The 20,269-nt window shown below is 47.6% G+C and overlaps 1 protein-coding gene across 3 annotated transcripts in view; it reads left to right on the top strand.

Moving 5' to 3' along the window:
* Positions 1–20,269, top strand: part of PRKCA (protein kinase C alpha) — a 371,546-nt gene that overhangs the window by 325,197 nt on the left and 26,080 nt on the right. For all 3 annotated transcript variants that reach the window (XM_045526942.1, XM_045526943.1, XM_045526944.1), the window contains 5 exons: positions 207–380; positions 2,511–2,602; positions 5,042–5,104; positions 5,990–6,128; positions 17,988–18,068. In XM_045526942.1, coding sequence (XP_045382898.1) covers positions 207–380; positions 2,511–2,602; positions 5,042–5,104; positions 5,990–6,128; positions 17,988–18,068 — 549 coding nt within the window. The remainder of the gene's footprint in view (positions 1–206; positions 381–2,510; positions 2,603–5,041; positions 5,105–5,989; positions 6,129–17,987; positions 18,069–20,269) is intronic.

Below are 20,269 nucleotides of genomic sequence, written 5' to 3'. Positions count from 1 at the left end.
AGTTATGCAAATGCCCGAGGGATTTAATTTGTAGTGACGTGCAATATTTCAAAATTTGCATATAAAATTTATCCACATTTTTATATCACACATTACAAATTTGCATGAACTCTCGCTGACCGGTCACCCGGCCTGGCTCCCTCCCTCCACCGCCAAGAGCAGACGTATGCTCAGAAGCATTCAGGTGGTTCTTGGTCTGTTCCCAGGTGATGCTTGCTGACAGGAAGGGAACAGAAGAACTGTACGCGATCAAAATCCTGAAGAAGGACGTGGTGATTCAGGATGACGACGTGGAGTGCACCATGGTGGAAAAGCGAGTCCTGGCCTTGCTCGACAAGCCCCCGTTCCTGACGCAGCTGCACTCCTGCTTCCAGACGGTGGTAAGGACCCTGGGGGCATGTTTCTGCGGCACAGCACCCGGCGAGCTCTCAGGGCTAAGCCTGAGCCAAAGCATCTCAGCATCCTCGTTCCTGGGGAGAGGTCTGGAGAAAGGTGTAACATGATGGCAAACAGAGATGACAGGGCACAGCCTCTCATCCCTCTGCCTCTGTGATGTCCACTGCTTAGAGGCTTGGCATTCATGCTATTCAATTCAGCAGACAGTTACATGAAAGGTTTTCTTCCTTCCAGGTAATGTGCAAAGACTTGGGGATACAAAAACAATAAAATAGCTCACAGCTTTCTAAGACTACTGGCTCTGCTGCCAAGCATGGCGTTGGAACCTTAGGAGACTTGATTTTGTGAAAGAGTGTGTTCTTGTTCAGTGCCACACGACAGGGGTGGCAAACTGTGTGTGGCCTGTTCTCTGTGCCCCGTGAGCTCTAAGAAAGATGGCAAAAAAGAAATCCGAAGAATAATATTTTATGACACTTGAAAACTAGATGACATTCAAATTTCAGCATCTATATAATAGTTATTTTGGGACATTACCATTACCATGCTCATTCATTTACCTGTCATCCATGGCTGCAAGGGCAGAGTTGAGTAGTCGCAGGAGATACTCAAAGCCTGAAATATTTACTGTCTGGCTCTTTACAAAAAAAAGTTTGCTGACTCCTGTCATACAGCAAAACTAAACAGCGGACAAAAAAGAAAATTCCAAAGCACTAGTCAATCAGCTGTGGGGCTTGCAAGTGGCCTGCGAGAAATACAGACATTTAGTTGGCACCATGGTGAGGCATTGCCAAAGATAGGCTCTCCACTCCTCCGAGGTTGTCCCTTTTCACTGTGACTCAATAATCAGTAGCTATAACCGCTGCTGTTATGATTATTGCTATTTTCAACTGCCTGTTCGTCAGAAATTGACTTTCTGTTTCATGTCTCTCTTTAAAAACCCTTGGGACCCTCAGTGCTTTTGGAGTCTAGAGTCTCAGAGTGGCAGTGCAGCCTCATGGAGTCTCGGGGTGTACTGTGGAGGCCGCGGAGGCAGGTGGCAGCTCCCGGGGCTCTGAATCCAGTAACACCAGGGAGACAAGCCCAGCGTGCTGGGAAAAGAGAACCACAGAGCCAAGTCCCGGCCCAGAGCCTGTAACTCTGGTTATTAAGCTCTGGAAAGCCAAAACGCAGAGACATGAAGATGAAATTAAAGTTCATAACAGGAGAGCTAAAGATTGATGTTCCCAGAGCTGTTTCTGGCTCTTAGCACCAGCTTTGGCATTTTTTTTCCTCTCTGTGCAACACTTTAATGTTTAATAACGTCTGCGAAATGATGTTTTCTAGCAGAGAGCAGAGGTCAGTCAGCTTTGACCTCGGTGTGCTGTGCCGTTAGTTATTTTGCCGTTAAGCCCCTTAATCTCCCCATCTGTCTCAGCATTACGTCTTCATAAATATGCAGATTTATTTGGGTCCATGATACGTGCCCTTCTTGGGGCCAACACTCAGCATACCAGTGACAGAGAAAATCAGAAATAACACTTGGGTGTATTATGCATGCAAAAGAACATTTGATTAGGCTCTGCATTTGTCGTCCTCTCTCTCCCTTGCCCAGTAAATATCACTGAGCGTGTATAATTTACAAGCCCAGCCCAACCCCAGGGATGTGTTTTCAGGAGCGTCCATTTAAACATGTTGCTATGTTGGTTTGGGACGCTTCCTGGACACTGCAAACCAGCCTTTAAACACGCGGGCCACAGAGACGCACTCTTTAAAATGAAATAATTGGCTCATGTGGACTCTTCACACCATCCCTAGCTTGGAAATCTATGTAGGAAAATAGGGAAGAATGTTCGAGGCCATTACGATGCATAACCAGAAGGGGCAGACACGTTGACAGAGAGCCGTTATTTCAGAGTTACGTGATGATTTTGTACTTCCCAAGGCCCTTGTGTGCAGTAGGGTTTATTATTTACTCTTTCCTTGGGAAAAAAAAATTTTGAAGAGCCCCAAACTGAGCAGATGTGCCCGTGCGGCCCACATTTTGCTAATGAGAAAGCAAAATGCAGCCTGGAGAGAGCGAAGGCGGCGGCTTGGCCAGGGAGGAGCCCGACTGACATGTTGACCTTGGTCTGCAGGATCGGCTGTACTTTGTCATGGAGTACGTCAACGGCGGAGACCTCATGTACCACATTCAGCAAGTAGGAAAATTTAAGGAACCACAAGCAGTGTGAGTATTTTTTTTTTTTAAGACCCTTAATGTAGGCAACCCAGTATTCCCAACTGGGAACTTTTGCTGGGTGAAATGTGACAGTGGAACTCTGTCCAGTTTGGAGTTGGGCGCTGTAACCTCTCAAGGGGGCAGATATATTGGCAGGATCCATCTAGATGTCCCCTAAGGAGTGGTTTATTCTATTTCCAGTGAATCAGAGATGCTGGTGTGTCCCCTCCTCACTCCGGTCCAAGCTCATTGGTGGAGTCAACTTATCTATTGAAGAGAAGATTATCGCACACCCTCCATGCGCCAGCCACTGGGGGAGTGAAAGGAATGTTGTGCTTCCTGCCCTGGAGGAGCTTTAACCTGGGGGGAAGCCACCCAGGAATTATGACGCCTTGCCATACCTCCAGAGGCATGCACAGGGTACCGTGCAAGCCCTCAAAAGTCAGGGAGTGAGGGAAGCATTCCTCAGGGAATGCCCAACCCAGAGGTGGGGGAAGAGCCTTCCAAGAAGAGATCTGACAAGATGCAAACCCAGGGAGTGGCCTGCAGCTCGGCACGTGCAGGAGGTGGTACAAGAATCCGGGGGGCCTGGGCAGGGCCTCCGGGTGGAGAGGCTGTTGGACGAGCCTGGCTGGGGTAGAGAGAAGAGGGAAGGGGCTTCGGTGGGACTTGACACCAGCAGATTAAGTTTTCACAGAGCCCTCTGGCCAAGGAAGAAGGAAGGAGGAGGGATCAGAGCACAGGGCTGGTGAGAGCCTTTATAGGGGAGGAGGAGTAGAGCTGGAGTTAGGGCTTGACCTTGGAGCCAAAGAGGAGTTAAGTGTTCATGAAAAACATCCTGGAAGACTTGGAGTCTGGAGGGTGAGAAGAGAGAAATCTCTTCACGTGAGGCCCCACTTTGGGTTTGGCTGGGTACAGCCGCCAAGAAGGAGGTGGTTTGGGGCAGAACTGTGAGCTCAGTAGGAGCATTTCATTGGAATGTAGCTCGGATGCCGGGACAAGGAGTCCGCAGCACGGGAGGGAGACATGAGCTCCAGGTGAAGACGGAGGATTTGTCCATGGTGGGCGGGGGTGGGGTGACTGAAATGTCATCCTCTTTCTCAGGGGCCAGGAAGTCTCAGGAAACTCGGCAGAGGCACGCCTATTTCATTTCCCCGAATGTGAGGATACGTAGTGGGCATCACCCTGATGAATCAAGTTAGCGAGTGTTAATAGGAGTCTGGCTGATGCTCAATCTAAAAGATAAATCAGAAGGGTTTTTGGCCTGTGTGTGGATTATCTGCCCTAGGGAAGATTAACTAAGGCCAGAACAGGGAATTCTTTGGTAGCAAGCTTTAAAAATGGGCAGGGAGATTTTTCTGCTTTTATAACTTACTTTTTTAGTTTTAAAAAAATGCCTTCCCTATCCCCTGTCTCACGTTGTAGTTATAAAGCATTGAAATACTCAGATTGTAAAATAAAGCCATTGCACAGAGCTGTAAAGAACAAATAGCGAAATAGCCACCAAACATAAAGATGTCTCATCCAATACACTTTCATTGTTTTTATGTTGCAGAAAAGTTTGTGTTTTTTTTTTAAGAAATACAGAAAAGCATGAAAAATAATGCACAACTCACTTATCCCACGTCTTCTCTCCCCCACCCGCATCCCATCCTCTCCCGCTGGCCTTCAGAGGCGGCCTCCCGTTCAGAGTTGGTCCTAATCATTACAGTTTATTTCTCTGCTCATGTAAACATGGGTGCTTATTTTAAGCCACCTGGGTGTGATATTGGCACAGGCACAGTCTTGTGGCTTCTCAGACTTCAAAGACTCCTAAATGCTATGCGGATTTTTAAATATCCTTCTGCATTTAATCTGAGTTTCAGATATTAACCTATTAAGACTTTTGAAGTGATGGTCGTAACTGCTTTTTATCATGAATTATTTAAAAGGGTAAACTCAGATATGAATCATGGTGTGTGTCTCAATTATTCCAGCACTTGGGAGGAATGAATGAACTAGCAAAAGAGCACATCACCCACTGTACTTTGTCTTCCAGGGAGTATTTGTGTTTTCAAGCCCCAACATACTCTGTCCATGAATAGGAAAATGGGAATTTTCTCTATTATGTTTCTGACATAGAATAGCCTAACAGGTACCCACTCTGTAAATGCTTGTATTAGAAATGACTTTGTTGTAGGCAGTCAATTACCTGTTAACCTTCCTCAGACAAGAAAAATAAACTGTCTCACTGGCTTTATTAGCCATGTCCCTCTCGGGTGAGCTGGATGATGAAGTGGCAGAGGGAAGGGCCAAGGGGTTGGCAGAACGGGTACAGGCTGATGCTGACCTCTGAAAGCCTCTGGGTCTTACGTTCTTTTATCTTCTTGATGCCTGAACTTGAGGGTAAAAAGTATCCAGGAGTCCAAAGAAGCAAGCGAGAAACCTGAAGCACGTTTTCTTTTGCAGATTCTATGCGGCAGAGATTTCCATTGGATTGTTCTTTCTCCATAAACGAGGAATAATTTATAGGTGTGTATCGAAGCTCCTCTGCCAGCGGCACAGTGGAGAGGTTTGCCGGGCCTCGGTAGGCGTGTCATTCCATGATAGCAACTTAAGACGTGGAGTTGGTAACCCCCCAGGTCACAGAGACCTGCTGGGACTCGCCGCTCTGCAGCCTCCAGGCAAATCAGAGCCACCTTCTGATTTCCAGTCCTCAAAGATTCTGTATCTCATTTCTGCTTTCCACAAGAAAACCTGTTTTTCTCTCCACCAACAGCTCCTTCCTCTGCCTTTTATTGGAGATGGAGGTCAGGGAGCAGTGGAAACTGAATTTCTGTTGTAGGTGCTCAGCAAGAGAACATGGGGAACTGGGGAGAGGCGAGGAAAAAAACTATTGATTTAATTCTTCCTGTTGTTGGCTGCAGTGAAAATCTGGTGCCACAGAAAGAAAAATGTCTTCCAGTGTTAACCGAAGAGTAATTAAACGGACATGTGGCACAAGCCAGAATGGAAGGGACGTGTGTGACCCAATGAGGTGGTTCTAAACCCGTGATTTTGGAAACCTCGTTGTGTGTCAGACCCCCGGCCATGTGGAATGTTAATAAATCAAATGGCTGAGATCTCCCCAAACCTGCTAGCTTGGAATCTCTGGGCTCGCAGGCACAGCCAAGACGGGGATCACTAGTTCAGCCCTTTAGTCATTCAGTGTGCATCTAAGCACCTACCATAACCCAGGCACAATATTAGGTTCTGGAAATACAAACACAATAATTCTTGGTCCCTGCTCTCCAGGGATTTACAGTTAATATGCCGTTGAGGTGGCAGCTATTCAAATATCCTCCTATTTCATGAGCTCCAGAGCAAACCGCGTTATGTTGTTTGGAAGAACTCTGATGTTAACCTGCTTCCTTGCAGGGATCTGAAGTTAGATAATGTCATGTTGGACTCAGAAGGACATATCAAAATTGCTGACTTTGGGATGTGCAAGGAACACATGATGGACGGAGTCACGACCAGGACCTTCTGTGGGACTCCAGATTACATCGCCCCGGAGGTAGGGACGCCGGTTCTCCTTGTTTTCTAGACCAGGACTTTCAAACAGTAAACACAGCCCCCTCGTGGGGTGTAGGGTCATTAATGAATCACTAAGTCAATGCATGGGTCATGTCCACGAAATGGACTAAACTAGACAAAATAGACTAAAATAGAAAAATAGGAGAATTCATTGCACATAGCAAGGCTATATCTTGCTTCATGGAACTATTGTTTTTGTTACGTGTCCATGTGAGCCAGTTGCATTTGCGTGGTAAAATGTATTTCTCACATGGGTATGGCCAAAATAATTTAAGAAACACTGGCGGGTGGAAGGAGTTGTTTGTGAAAATATTTTGCCTGGGACAGTTGGGTTAGGAGGGGGTTGCAGTGATGGCTTTTTAGCAACATCAGAATGATTATTGTTCTAGACTACTTATTGTTTGTGATGTCTAATCTAGGAAAAATGTATCCATGTGGTTATAAGCAAAATGGTTCCAAGATTTGTGTCCCTATAGCAGTGGCCCTACTCCGCTGTCTTTGTTATAACACTGAGGAATTCTTTTCCTATTTTATGAAGCGTCCTACATGCTAATGATAGAATGAGTCATAACCCTGGGTCATTGTATAGCCAACTTTCTATCCACACACAGCCCTGTGGATATCGCAGTCTTTTCCCAGCTAGACTCCAACATGGAAAGCAATGGACGAGGGACGCAGAGTACATCAGACAGAGCCCCGGCCCTCCAAGCCCTTGAAGTTTATGAGAAGTGAATTCGTACAAACAAGCAGGAACCAAAATCTGTGTTTAGATTCCAGTTGACTTTCATTGAAAATATAAGCTGCACTGCTTTGGGAAATCAATCAAAAATCATTTGAGGTTGTTTCACCTTTTGCTGGCATTTTTCCTCATCAATGTTCAGGACTTTAGTGTATGCGTTCACAGGAATGCTTGCAAGATAGAGAAAGACCGCACAGGTTCAAGGTTTCAGAATTTGCTGAAAGGTTAAAGTAATCCCGACCTCTATGTAAATGTTCCTGTCAGGCGAAGGCAAAATAATTATCTTAGATGGCATTTTCCTTAATAGGCAAAACGAAGGCTTAAATATTTATGGCTATTTGTTCAAAAGCCTTGAAATCGATTAATACTGTAGCGTCTCCTTAACCTCTGAAGACAGGCTGAGGCGGGAAATGTCACCGACAGATGGGGTTTTGGAGCTTGAGATGCGCACCCACGAAGGGCCCTATCAGGAGATGATTCCTGAGGCTGATGCGAAGGCTTCTCTTTGATTTGACATAGAAAGAATTCTCTGGGGTCGCTGAGAGCCCTTGAGAAGGCCGAACAGAAGCTTTGTCTGGACTTAATCCCCCTCTGACAGTTATTTTGGGCATGTGAGATCCGCTCACAAGTCAAGTATCTCCCAGGAGCCAGGAATCCGACTCCGGACACCGGCGTTGCTCACGCTTTCCTGGGCGAAGGAGCAGCAGCAGGAAAAGCGTTTGCTTCTGGCGCGGGGCCCTCTGAGTAGCCCCAGCTGCAATAGGATCGAAGCTTTTTAAAAATGTGCCACGGGAAATGTCCCTCACAGCGTTGCCATGGCAGGGGATGTGTTAGACCACACAGGAAGGACGTGTCCCCTCCACCCCCACCCCCGATGTACCGACTGTCTACGCTCTGCCAAACCCCCGGGCACTTATGATTTGTCACACTGAATACATGAGCAGAGGTTCAGTGACTTGCCCAAGGTCACGTAGGCACAGGTAACAGGCAAAGGTGGGATGTGGACCCAAGACGTTCTGACCCTGGAACCGAATGTTCTTTGCGCGGATTACGCTGTCTGCAGAGGGGTGGGAGAAGCAGCAGCACGCGGGTACAGACCATCTTTTCTCAGACATCCACCCATCTACACTGCACTCAGACGCAGTCGGTGACTCAGAATCGCATTCCAGCCACTAACACTGGGCAAACCCCTTAGAAACCAAAGGTGAGCCAGCTACACACAAGCGCCTGCGAGCTCGCGGCATCGGCCCGTCAGCACGTTCAGAGGGCTCCCAAGTGTCGGCCACTGTTCCCGGCCTGGGGGTGCTTGGCCAGAAAGGGGAGCCTGGAGGAGAGCTGCGAGGGGGGGCATCGGGGCTAGAGGCAGTTAGAAATCGGTGGATTTCGAGGTGTGGACGTGACAGTATTCCTCTTGGCAGTAACAGATGGCACCCCCAACTCGGCTAAGATCACCAGGGGAGGAATTTGCCAGCGTGGCTGCCCGCCCTGCAGCCAGCTGCCTGCGAGCAGATGGGCAGGCCCCTGTGGGGCTGGGGACCGGGGGGTGCAGAGAGCTGGAGAGCTACCCGGGGCCACGGCTTCTGCGTTCCAGCCCTGTGGGATGCCAGCCCCACAACACCTGTGACAGCAGCTGGATGTCTGCATATTTGTGTAAATTCGCCTAACTGTTCCAACTTGGCCCCAATATGTATTAAAGGAAATGTGTACAGGTGAGATTCAGCCAATGGGCCATCAACTGTGACTCTCTCTGGAGGAGGCCTTGGGTCCCACAGGGGGAGCGTGTTAGGGCTGGAGGGAGGAAGACCAAGGGACGTCAGAGAGGAGGGAGAGGAGCTGGAGGCTGTAGTCCCGGACTCCAGGGAAGACAGGTGTTCATGAGCTCAGAGGGGGCAGGGACCATGGGGGCCCAGGAGTGGGGGTGGGGGAGGGTCTGGGTGCAATGGGCCGTGATCCCGGAGATAGCATTGTCGCTGATGATGGCAAGGAGTGAGCGTGACCGCCGGCTGTCGGGCAGGAACACTCTCTTTGGGGAAATCTGTGGTAAAAGGGAGGTCGGACAGTAGACAGTTACTCCCAGGGCAGGCGAGCTGAGGGAGGTGTTATCTAAGTTGCAGAAACTCGAGCAGATTTCTAGGCCAAGGGGAAGATGCCCAGAGAGAGGGAGAGAGGGAATATACCACCCCCAGGCCTGAACAGGAATGGGGCGCACAAGCAAAGGAGACCCTTCCTCCTCAGGTGCAGGAGGAAGATGAGGAGCGCATGAGACCTCAGGGTGGCAGGGAAGGCCGTAGTCCCCCCTGCCGGCTGCTCTGCATCTTCACAGGCGCTGCCAGGAAGGGCACACGGGCCCTGAGGGGCGGGATGACGGTTTGGGAGGAGGCGCCACAGGAAGTGCAGTGGAAGAGCAGGGATCCGGGAGCGGGGACAGCACGGGGTGGGGGCAGCCACGTTGGCAGCTCTCCAGCAAAGCTCCGTAGTGGAAGTGCAGAAGGAAGCAGCAGCACTCAGGGCCAGGCTTCCAGGTGAGGCAGATGCTAAAAGGAGTCTCCTGGCTGGGGACATGGTGGCACACACCTGTAGTCCAGGCTGCTTGGGAGGCTGAGGCAGGAGGATGCCCTGAGCCTGGAAATTTGAGGCTGCAGTGAGCTGTGCTGGTGCCACTGCACTCCAGCCTGGGCAGCAGAGTGAGACCCTGTCTCTAAACAAACAAACAAACAAACAAACAAACACTCCCCTGGAAATGACTGGCCAGGTAAAGGGAATAGGTGAGTGAGGCAGGAAGGGACCTGAGCGTCCGAGCAGGAGGACCGGGTCCCTCTGCGTAGTCCCAGTAGAGAGGTAAGAAGGGGGGAGTGAGAGTGTGGGCAGGGCACTGCGGGCAGGCTCTGAATTAGGCATCTGGGGGAAGCGAAATCTGTATGGGGCCCAAAACCCTTTGTCTCCCAGCTCCCCTGCTCCCTTCCTATCCCCCTGGCCTCGCCCCTCCTGGCTCTCCTGCTTGGCTATGCCGACTCCCTCTCTGCCCTCAGACTTCCAGACCCTCTGCCCTTCTCTTCCTCCTCTGGGCTGCTCCTCTTCCTGTCTGCCCCATGCGCTGTGTCCCACCCTGGCATTGGTGTGGCTCCCTCCATCACCTCCTTCCAGCCTCAGCCCAGAGGTCACCTTGGGGAGGCCCCCATCCCGGTGGCCCTCTTTAAACCTGCAAACCTCCAGCCCCATCCAGCACCACCGACTCCATCCCTGCTCTACTCCTGGATTGATCTCTGTCTGTCCCACCGAGCCCCACAAGAGCAGGATTCCATATTGGGTTTGCAAATGTGCCCCCACCCCAGGGTCTGGGTCCGTGCCTGGCACGTGGTGGTTGCTTGGCGTGGATGCCAGCTCTGTGCTCCTAGGTGTGGCCACGGCGGGGGAGACACAGAGGCAGGAGAGAGAGGCAGCCTTTGGTGCTGAGAGGGTTGGAACTCTGGTAACTGGAAGGTGACCCCCAAAGCCATTGCAGGTGTGAGGCTGGTGGCACAGGACACAGGGCAGAGGAGGGCCGCACGCTTCGCGTCATCAACTGATGAGAGCTGGCAGGCTGGAGACCTGAGCGTCTGCAGGTGGTCGGACACCCGCCCAGGTCCCCTGAACAGCACTAGCTGTCCCCAGAGACTTTTCCTGGCCCCTGGGGAGAGGATTGTCCAGAGGGGTAGAAAATAAGAGCAGATCTGAAAATCCAGCGAGAAAATAACTCATACGGTGTACACAGCCAGGCAGTCAGGCAGTAAATTAGGACTTGCTGAACTGAGAAGAAAGGGGAAGGAGATACGGAGAGACACGATCAGTGCGGCAGGGGCCCTCTGAGACCCGCTCTGAACTGCAGGCCGCGCAGGCGGCAGCGAAGAAAAGCACTCGATTAAAGAAAAAGGCTGATAAGCCCAAGGGCGGCTTGCTTTCTATCGAAGGGCAATTTCCCTCTCTGCAGGGTCACGGTCCAGTGACTCCAGCATCGCAGAGAAAACGAAGCAGCCGTGTTCCCTCGGAGAAATACTTAGAGCCAACGCCGGGCTTTCCTTTGCGATGCTCCTTAAATTGTGCAATTCTCAGGTCTTTTGTAGGAATTATGTTGGTTATATTATCTCCTATATGTTACTGTCTGCCTGCAGCTCTTTAGCTGGTCTCATAATTCTCCTGGCCCCAGAGTGCAATCAGTTTAGCCCCGTTCTCCGCAGCCTGGGGCACTTCCGTGCTACTGTGGACCTAGACGGTGGTGGGCCGTTCCTCCTGATCCCCCTCCAGATCCTCCTCCAGAAATAACCAGTTCCTGGTGGGTTCACCGCCCTTTGTGCACGCCTGCTACGTACTAGACCAGGGCCGAGCACCTCGTTTACTTCATTTTGTTAAATCCTGAGTCAGTTCTAATTTCTCAATGGTGAAACGGAGGCACAAAGAGATTCGTTCGTTCTCCCCGCGGCCCCAGCTCAGGGCAGACTCGGGCTTTGAACCCAGGGCCGAGCAGCTTCTCCCTGCTGCGGAGCTTCCTGGCTGTCATACTCTGCTCTCAGGCCTGGTGCTGCTGGAAGAAGACACAGCCCGGAGACCTGAGGCCTCTCCCTTCCCGACTGCAGCTCACCTTTCACCGGCCCAGTGACCTCAAGCAAGCCACTTTGCCACTCCGAGCCTCACTCAGGTTCCTTGTCAGAACCCCGAAGACACTTGCTCAATCATCTCAAAGTCTCGGTGCAGCAATCCTAAGAGCCCTTTTGTTTTTACACTTGAGAGATAGGTGGTGTTTACAGAGCGGGCTTGGGTCGCATCCACTTGTTTCTCCAACACAATCTTACTGGGTGGGTATCTGCCTTGTGCGGGGCCTCGGGGTCCTGGTGCAGCGGTGGGTGGCCCGGCCCCAGCTGTGCAGGAGTCTGGGTCAAGTGGGGACAGGTAAACAGTCTCAGCAGGACGTGGCAGAGGCTCCAGGAGCTGCCTGGCCCTGGAGTTGTGGGCTCCAGAGTAGCAAGGGGGGGAGAGAGTTACCGCACTCCACGTGCCAGCTGTCAGAACAGAACGCCCAGAAAACACGCAGCCCGTCGTCTTCCTTCTCCAACGGTACTATTCGGATGCGTCAGGTCAGACATAAAGAGTGTCTCTTGTGTCCTATGTTCCATCCTTGAGAATTTATGATGTTTTTCAAAACAACTATAATTTTTCCATCAAAACAAAATGTTTTTATTTTTGAGAAAAGGAGAGAATATTCTTTGTTTCCCTGACATAGTAAAAGGATTTGAGTGTGTTTTATGCATAAAGGCCACCGTTGCTTTGTCATGACAGCCTGGGAAGCGTCTTTTGTGGTCAGGCCATTTATGTAAGAGGGTTTGGTGAGTAAGTACTGCCTAAAAAGGGAGCATGGGGTCCAGTTCACGTGCAGCCAGGAACAGGAGCGTGAGTCTCCGTACACGTCTTACAGTCCCATGGGGCCCTTCGAGAAAAAGCCTTCAGAGCCAGAGTTGCCGGGTGAAGGAGGCATCCCGGCTGTTTTGATCCTGTTAAGCATTTGAAACCCTTTTCAGGAAGAGTCACCTTAACTGGGCCGGTGCCCACCACGGCTGTGTAGGGAACCACACTGGGTCAAGACCTTCAGGACAGAAAAATGGTCAGAAGCACGGGTGCCAAAGCCAGATGACAAGGGTTCAGACCCCAGCTGCCTACCAGCTGTGTAACCTTGGGCAAGCTACTCAAACTCTCTGTGCCTCGTTTCATCCTTGAATGGGTCTTATGAGGGCCAGGTGAGCCCACAGAGCCAACAGGCCTGGCTCCTGGTGCATGCCTGTGGTGGTGATGTTGGCTACGGTCATTGTTATTATTGGCCGTAGCATCTACGACCTTACCGTGCTGTCCCCACGCTCTCTGAGCTGTCAGAAGTTAGAAGACTTCTGTAGCCCCATCCTCTCAGGGAGGCCTTTGAATGTAGGGGTGGAAGGCTGGGTGGCCTTGGAGTGAAGTCCCTCCAGCTGCTGCAGGCCCCTGGCCTGGTGAGAGACGAGAAGCTGCCCACTGTTCCCTTTCATGCCCTGGTCCTGTGCCCAGGCTGGAAGAAACCTCATTCATATCTCCCTTTTGCAACATAGGCAGCCATCTGTAACATCCTGACATTCCCCCAGGCATGTAAGTATAATAATAATGATCTTAATGACAAATAGCAGTAAAACTGAATGGCAGTGGCCCTGTTGGGGGTCTGTCTTTGAAGCCAAAGTTCAGCCTCCCATGTGCTGTGGGGGAATCCGCCAACTGCAGCCCTTCTTGCCAAGTCTGCCTCTCCTTTTGTGAGAGTCTCGTTATGGGAAGCCAAACTGCCATCACAGCCCCTTGCCTGGGACTTCAGGATGTCAGGCAGCCCCGGGCTTGGCTGCAAGCCCCCACTGGCTCGCAAGTGCCAGAGACAGCTGCTCCTGTTCCTCCTGGGACAGACCCAAGGGAGTCTCACCATCCTTTCTGTGGTCTCTGGGCCTGTTCTCAGAACCAGACTGGCTCCCTAGATAGACCATGAGAACCAGGGTCGGTCGCAGACACCGGTTGAACTAGACCAGTGCTGTCCAATGGAAATAAACTGCAAGCCCGAGCTGCATTTAGCAACCACGTTTTTAAAAAGTTGGAAAAGAACTAGAATAATAAAAAAAATTTTAATGAGCTATTTTGCATTTTTTGTACTAAGTCATCAAAATCTGATGTGCATTTTACACCTAGAGCACATCTCTGTTTGGACTGGCCACATTTCAAATGCTTAGAAATCACGTGTCCAGTGGCTCTACTACTGTATTAGTGGCTGTAGACAGCTCAGAAGGGACAATACAACCAACATCCTAAATCCTAAATCATATGTGTCTGACTGTTTAGCTTCGAGAGGTGCTCTCTAACATTGCTTCCTTTTTGCAGTGAGGCTTTGGTTAATTGAAGATATTTATTAATAGCAGCTGATCAGTGAGGGAAAAGTATACTTGAATTTGCAATGGTGAGGTTGTGCCCTATACCCGGTAACTCAGATCTTTGGAACCTCCCATTTCCTCTAGAGCAAAGCCAAGGGTGACAGATTGTAAGCTACTCCAGGAAGAAATGTTCCAGTTAAATTCTAAATCCCCATCCTGTTGTTACAATTAAAGGCACTGCAGAGTGATTTTGTAATCTCAGTCCAGGGGCTGAGCAGACGGGCTCTTGAAGCTGACAAATGCTGTGGCAAGAAAAACGAGCCCTTGTCACCCGGTGTTCTGCTCTCGGTGAGCCTTGGAGAAAGGAGAGGGCGTCATCAGGAGTCAGAGGAGTTTAATGCTGTGGAAACAGAAAATGAAGAGCCCGTTGGAGCCAAGTTGGTGTAGAATTAAAAACAAAAACCTTCAGGTGGCCACGGTTTTTAGGATTTGTGAATCATTCTGACCCAGAAACAGGGCTCTCACACCCTCCTTTTTTTATGGCTTTCCAAATTCAGATGTTCCCCGCCACGCAAGCCGCGGGGTCTTGTTGGTAAGACTGCTGAGATATTTGTAGGATGTATGATGGGAAACAAAGCCTCACCTCCCTCCTCCTGCCACTGCTGATCCTCCTCTTAATTCAGACAGCAACACAGGTGCTGCAGCTCTGCCTCTGTGAGAAACAAACCTGCTAAAACACCAAGTAACACAGACAGATGGCCTTAATATAATCATAAGAACAAATGTTATGCAAGTGTTTCTGAAATACAGTTACAGCCATTGAAATGATGATTTCAAATCTCTTTAATCCTCAAGGCTCTTTGATTAATATTTTATCAATTCCAATAGGAGTGTATTTGAAAGCTATAAAGCTATATTTTAATATGTCAATATTCAGAGGCACTATTTACTAATGAGTTGGCTTCAGACGAGTCTCTTAACTTACTGAAACTCAGTCATCTCACCTATAAAATGGGATTTATCATTTGGTTAAAATTATAGTAGTTCTTTATGTTTGCATAGTACCCTGCAGTTTTCAAACAAAGTCCTTTTACATTCACTCATTGAACTGTCGTCCTGGTCTTTCTGGATGAGCAGGGTTTCCCATGGGTGGAATGTTTCCATTCTTAGGAGCACTGTGTATTTCCACTCAGGTTCATACATTTCTGGTTGGCACAGCTTCTGCCATTCAAAATGCAGGGAATAGAGAATGCCACCAGGGAAGCAGTTGGAAAGGCAGGAAACAGATCCACGAATATATCAGTTCCTTTGTTCATTCATCCATTCATTCACTTGTCCACGCATTTATTTTTTATTATTCATTAAACAGATAATGATTAAACATATACTATGGCAATGTCTTCCATATGAGGTAATATATAGAATGTTTAAAAGTAGAATACTGAAGTAGGAAAGCTTCCCTTTAAATGCTCACCGTGACACTTATAACTTTAAGTTTTCTGTAATTTTTTGTCAAGGCAATTGGGAAATTATGCAGTCATTCTGTGTTCACATGGTGTAGTAGTACTCTGTTTTCTCTTCTAACTTTGAAAAAGTCAACAGAAATAGAATTGCCCAGCACTTACAGTTGGTGCCAACCTAGATCAGCAGGCGGTCAGCCGACGCCAGGATGTTAGTGAGCCCGGCGAAGACCAGCACCTCCTCCTGGCTGACCACCTGCCTTGCACAAGGACTCAACAGTAATCCTACAGTTAATATAGCACCTTCTTTCTGATTAGGTTAGAAGTGGGTATTTCAATGCTTCTAACTCCATGAAAGACTCAGGTGAAGAAGATGCCGGTCCGAGGATGCAGGCTCACCACCTTCCCTTCAGTGACTGTGCCTCTGGATGCTACACGTCGGGGTTGTGTGTTCTAATCAGACTTTCAGCCATTCCAGCTGAACTTTCTAGAGCAGCTGTAAAGAACAATTTCTGAAGCAGGAAATTCTCAATTCAAACTCTTGCTCTGCCGCATATTAACTGGACAAACCTTGAACAGATTCCTTAATCTTCCTTAGCCTCAGTTTTTTCATCTGTAAAATAGGGATAATTGTAGTGTCTACTTTAGGGTTATTGGAAAATCAAAGGAGACAGTGTCTGTTCAGCACCCCTATGATGTCTGGCGTTTGGCAAATACTCAGCAGTGTTGTCTGGAACCATGTTTATGTGTCAGGCATTTTTCCGGGTGCTAGGGCTTCAGTGATATATTATTAAATAAACTGACTATAGAATAGCAGGTTGGCATAATCCCATTTTTTTAAATGTATATGTACACATATACCACCACTAGAAAAAAGATGGGAAAGTTTTATGTGAAAATAACACCATTAATATTTCTAGGTGGTAAGACTATAAACAATTTTACTTTCTTGTTTGTTTAGCTTTTTTTTTTTCATTCTAATTTTTCTTCAATGGGCATGCATGGCCTGTGGAATAAAAAGAAACAAAAAAACATATTTTCTAAAAGAATGATTTTACATAGTCATGGAAAATATGATGAAACTGGCATCAGGTAGGGGCATAAATTCAGTCCAACCCTTTTGGGAGGGCAATTTGCCATTGTATCAAAGGTTCTAAAAATATGCTATATGGATCCAGTAATTTCCTGTCTGGGAACTGGAGTGACATGTCTCATCTCTGGGTAATAGATTGGAGACTCATTTCATTGGGGTTTTTGTTGTGTGTATTTTCTACATTTTCAGAAAAGAACAAGCAGGAAAGACTACAGGTAGTAAAAGAAATTAGGGACTTTTCGTAGGTTCCTCTGGTTACCATCGTCTTGTCCAGGAAGTGAGCTACAAAGCCGCCAAATCCAAACGTGGAGCCCCTGGGTGCTGCCCACACTTAGACAAACTGTAGGAGCGTACATTTCTCATTCTTCACAGAGAAATATGAGTAATACATTAAAGGCATAAAGGTGGGCAGACATGCAGAAAGTTTTCTTATGTCCCAAGACATTTAATTGGACATTCTGGGCCATTAAAAAAAAATCCTAGAACACATCAAAGTCATATGTAAAATGGTGGAATGGTTGTTCTGAATCCCTGCTAGTATGTCTTCACCTCGAACCCTGGGGCATGATCCACGGATCTGGGAATTGTGTGCAATATGTACACAGCTCACCTGAGAGGTAAGGAAGCCAGTGTTTTAATAAGCCACGTCATGCTTAGAAATGCAAATCCTATTACTCCCTTCCACGAGGGGAGGTTATAGAATTGTCCTAGCACTTCCGACAGCCACAAAGGTAGAAGGAAGAGTAGAATGAGCTCCGTGCAGCCCATCACCCAGCTTCAGCAGCTGCCTACATTTTGCCAACTCGTTTCATCTATTCTTCCCCCCACCTGTTTTACTTAAATTTTTTTAATTTATCATTCATTTCACCCCTAAATACTTCACCTCATACATTTCGCCCATAAATACATTCATCTCTAACTGAAAAGGACACTTTTTAACTTGTCACCATACCATTATGCCACCTAACAAAGTAAATGATAATCCCTTAATAGCATCCAATATTCACATTTTATCTTAATTTTTTGAATGGTTTCAAAATTTCTTTTTTACAGTTGGCTAGTTTGAATCAAGATTCAAATAAGGACCAAATATTGCATTTGATTATTATATTTCATGCCTCTTTCAAAAAGTTTTAAAACTTTAGTCATTCAACAGACTGAATGTATATCATTGTACATCTATGTGCAACACACGAAAACTAGAACTTTAGCTATTCCTCCTACTCTTCATCATCATCGTCATCGTCATCATTATCCTCATTACTTTTAGTGAAACTCTGTTACATAGTTTGGTCATCTTATGTGTCAGACCCTAGCTCTGAAGGACCTCTGGCTTTTTCTAAAAATCAAATCTACTGCAGTGTCCAAATATTCCCCATCAATTACGATAATTAAATCTACCTTCAAACAGTGCTGTGGTCTCCAGGTAGATTCAGAAGAGGAGTCCCAAGACAGGTTTTGGGTACTGAATCGTGGGGTGATAGTTCTTACTGTGTCTGATTTGAAGGACCCTCTTCCCTTGGTGTAGGAAGCAAAGACAGCTTATCACCTCATCTGCATGAAGTGCGTGTATAGATGCCTACCTGTTTGACTTGGGCTGTCTGATTTACCACTAAATGTAACTGATGTATTTGTTTCCACACAGATAATCGCTTACCAGCCGTATGGGAAATCCGTGGACTGGTGGGCCTATGGCGTCCTGTTGTATGAGATGCTAGCCGGGCAGGTAATGTTTTGCCACATTTTCATGTTTGTTTCTTGCAGTATCATGTGAATACTTCAGCTCTCTTGGGACACTGAGAACAGGATCTGACGATGAAGTGTGGCTGATACTGGTCTGGCTTCCCTGACTCAGGTGAAAGAGGACGCAATTCTGCCTTGAAAAGTAGATCATGCTCAGTGTGCACAAAAATTAAAAGCTACAGCCTGGAGTGTAGACCGTGTAGCTTTCACAGTATAAACATAAGTCCCCTGCTAAACTTAAACAGTATAAACCATAAGTCAGGTTATGGTTCCCTGCACGTTTGCCTCCAGTGATGACCCCGGCTGCTGCCCATGTGTATAACTGGTATTATTATTAATAAAGGAAGAACACAGCTACATTTGAAGAAGTGCTTTAATAGCTTCTTCTTATTTCCTCCTGTCTCACCCTTGGCAATTCATTGTCATTTTCACAGAAGTCCAGGGAGGCTGAACTTGCAGTTAAGAAAGGTAAATTAAGTTTCTCTTAGGGTGTGACATGTATCAGATAACCAGGTTATCTTGTGGCCTTAACATCTGTGTCATCAGGATAAGTCATACTAGCTGTGTTCACAAATAAGCCCAGTACGTAGCACAGGTTTATCTCACATTCTTGGCACAGTCCTATGATGGGGTGGGGTGCTGACCCACACAGTCATTCAGGGATCCAAGTTTCTTCCATCCATCAGCTCTGCCACCTTTCAGGGCCTCAGATCTCACCACTGATTCCTCCTCATTTCAGCCAGCCAACAAAGAGAACACAAGGACAGTCACACAAAGTGTTTTAGGGACCAGTCCTAGAGGTGGCATGGATCACTTCTGCCTACGTTCCCCTGGCAACTTGGTCCCACTTAGCCATAAAGAGAGTGGACGTACAGCATGTCTGAGAGTTGGCATGGGGAAGCAAGTTTGGTAGACATCCAGGTCCTCGCCATTCTGTTGTGGGCAGCTTTTTCTAATTCCCAGTGCTCAAGGAGTTTGCCTGCCCATAGCCAAAAGCCTGAGTAAGAGACAACGGGAAGAAATGTCCATTGTTGTGCAGCAGAGCTACCCCTAAAGAATTCTTTGTTTCTGGAGGAAAAAGTCACCCTTTCTGACATGTCACATCCATTGACTTACTCATTTATTCATTCAACACATATTTATTCAGTGCTTATTAGAGGTGCGGCGACAAGAGTGAACAAAACAGACAAAAATCCTTACCTCTGTGAAACTCACAGCTTACAGGAGAGATAGTAGATAAGTTAGGTAAGGAAAATACATAATATGTTTAAGAAAAGATAAGATGAAAAGTCATGAAGCAGGAAGAGAAGACAGTGTTGAGAGAGAGTTGAAAGTTTAGCTAGGTTGGCCAGAGAGGGCCTCACATAGAAGATAAAATTGAGTGGAGATTAGAAGGAAGTAAGGGAATGTCTGTGTGCATTTCTGTTGAAGGGATTCCAGGCAGCAGGAACAGCAGGTGCAAAGGCCCTGAGGTAGGAGGCTGCCAGCATGGCCAGAGCAGAGTGAGCTAGAGAGGCAGAGTGAGATGCCTGAGGTCAGACAGGAAGAGGCTCCAGGTCATCCGGAAACTAGTGGCTTTCACTGTAGGTGGGCAGCCATGGATGGTCTCTGCATTTTGTCTCTTCCGTGATGCCTTATGTCTCTTAGATACTAAAGCAATCTTTTAGACCATGAAAGATTTAAGGTACTGGGCTGCATTTGATCATTATTTCTCAATGGTGTTGAGACTTGGTTGACATCAAAAGGCTGGTTTGTTTACTCAGTATTTATTTAGGTATCTTCCCCCTCTAATCAAAATGTTTTTCTTAGGCCAAATACCTCAGTGTAATGAACATGGAAAGGCAGGTTACATACAGTTGCTGTCAGTGAAACAGCAGCTGGGGAAACACAAGTTGCCTGTGCCTGAAGTTAATTTCCCTTCTTCAAAATTGCGACAATAAAATTTGACTCCAAATTGCCAGCCCCCAGGAACCATGCTGTTCGTGAAGGCACAAAAAGCCAAGTTCCCTTCCTTGATCCCACTTGAATGTTCAACTCTTGAGTCCAGAAAACAAACCCTGCTTTCATTAAGGGTCACATTTGCATATGCCAAGTGAAACTGGTTGTATGGAAACATAGTGGGGATCCGTTTCCAAGGGCCTTTTACAAGAGCTAACACGAGTTGACACTTTCTTTGCCGGCCAA

This window comes from Lemur catta, chromosome 15 (assembly GCF_020740605.2).
Source record: "Lemur catta isolate mLemCat1 chromosome 15, mLemCat1.pri, whole genome shotgun sequence".
NCBI lineage: Eukaryota > Metazoa > Chordata > Mammalia > Primates > Lemuridae > Lemur > Lemur catta.
Note: the sequence above shows the minus strand (reverse complement) of the source record. Positions and strands in the feature narration are given on the sequence as shown.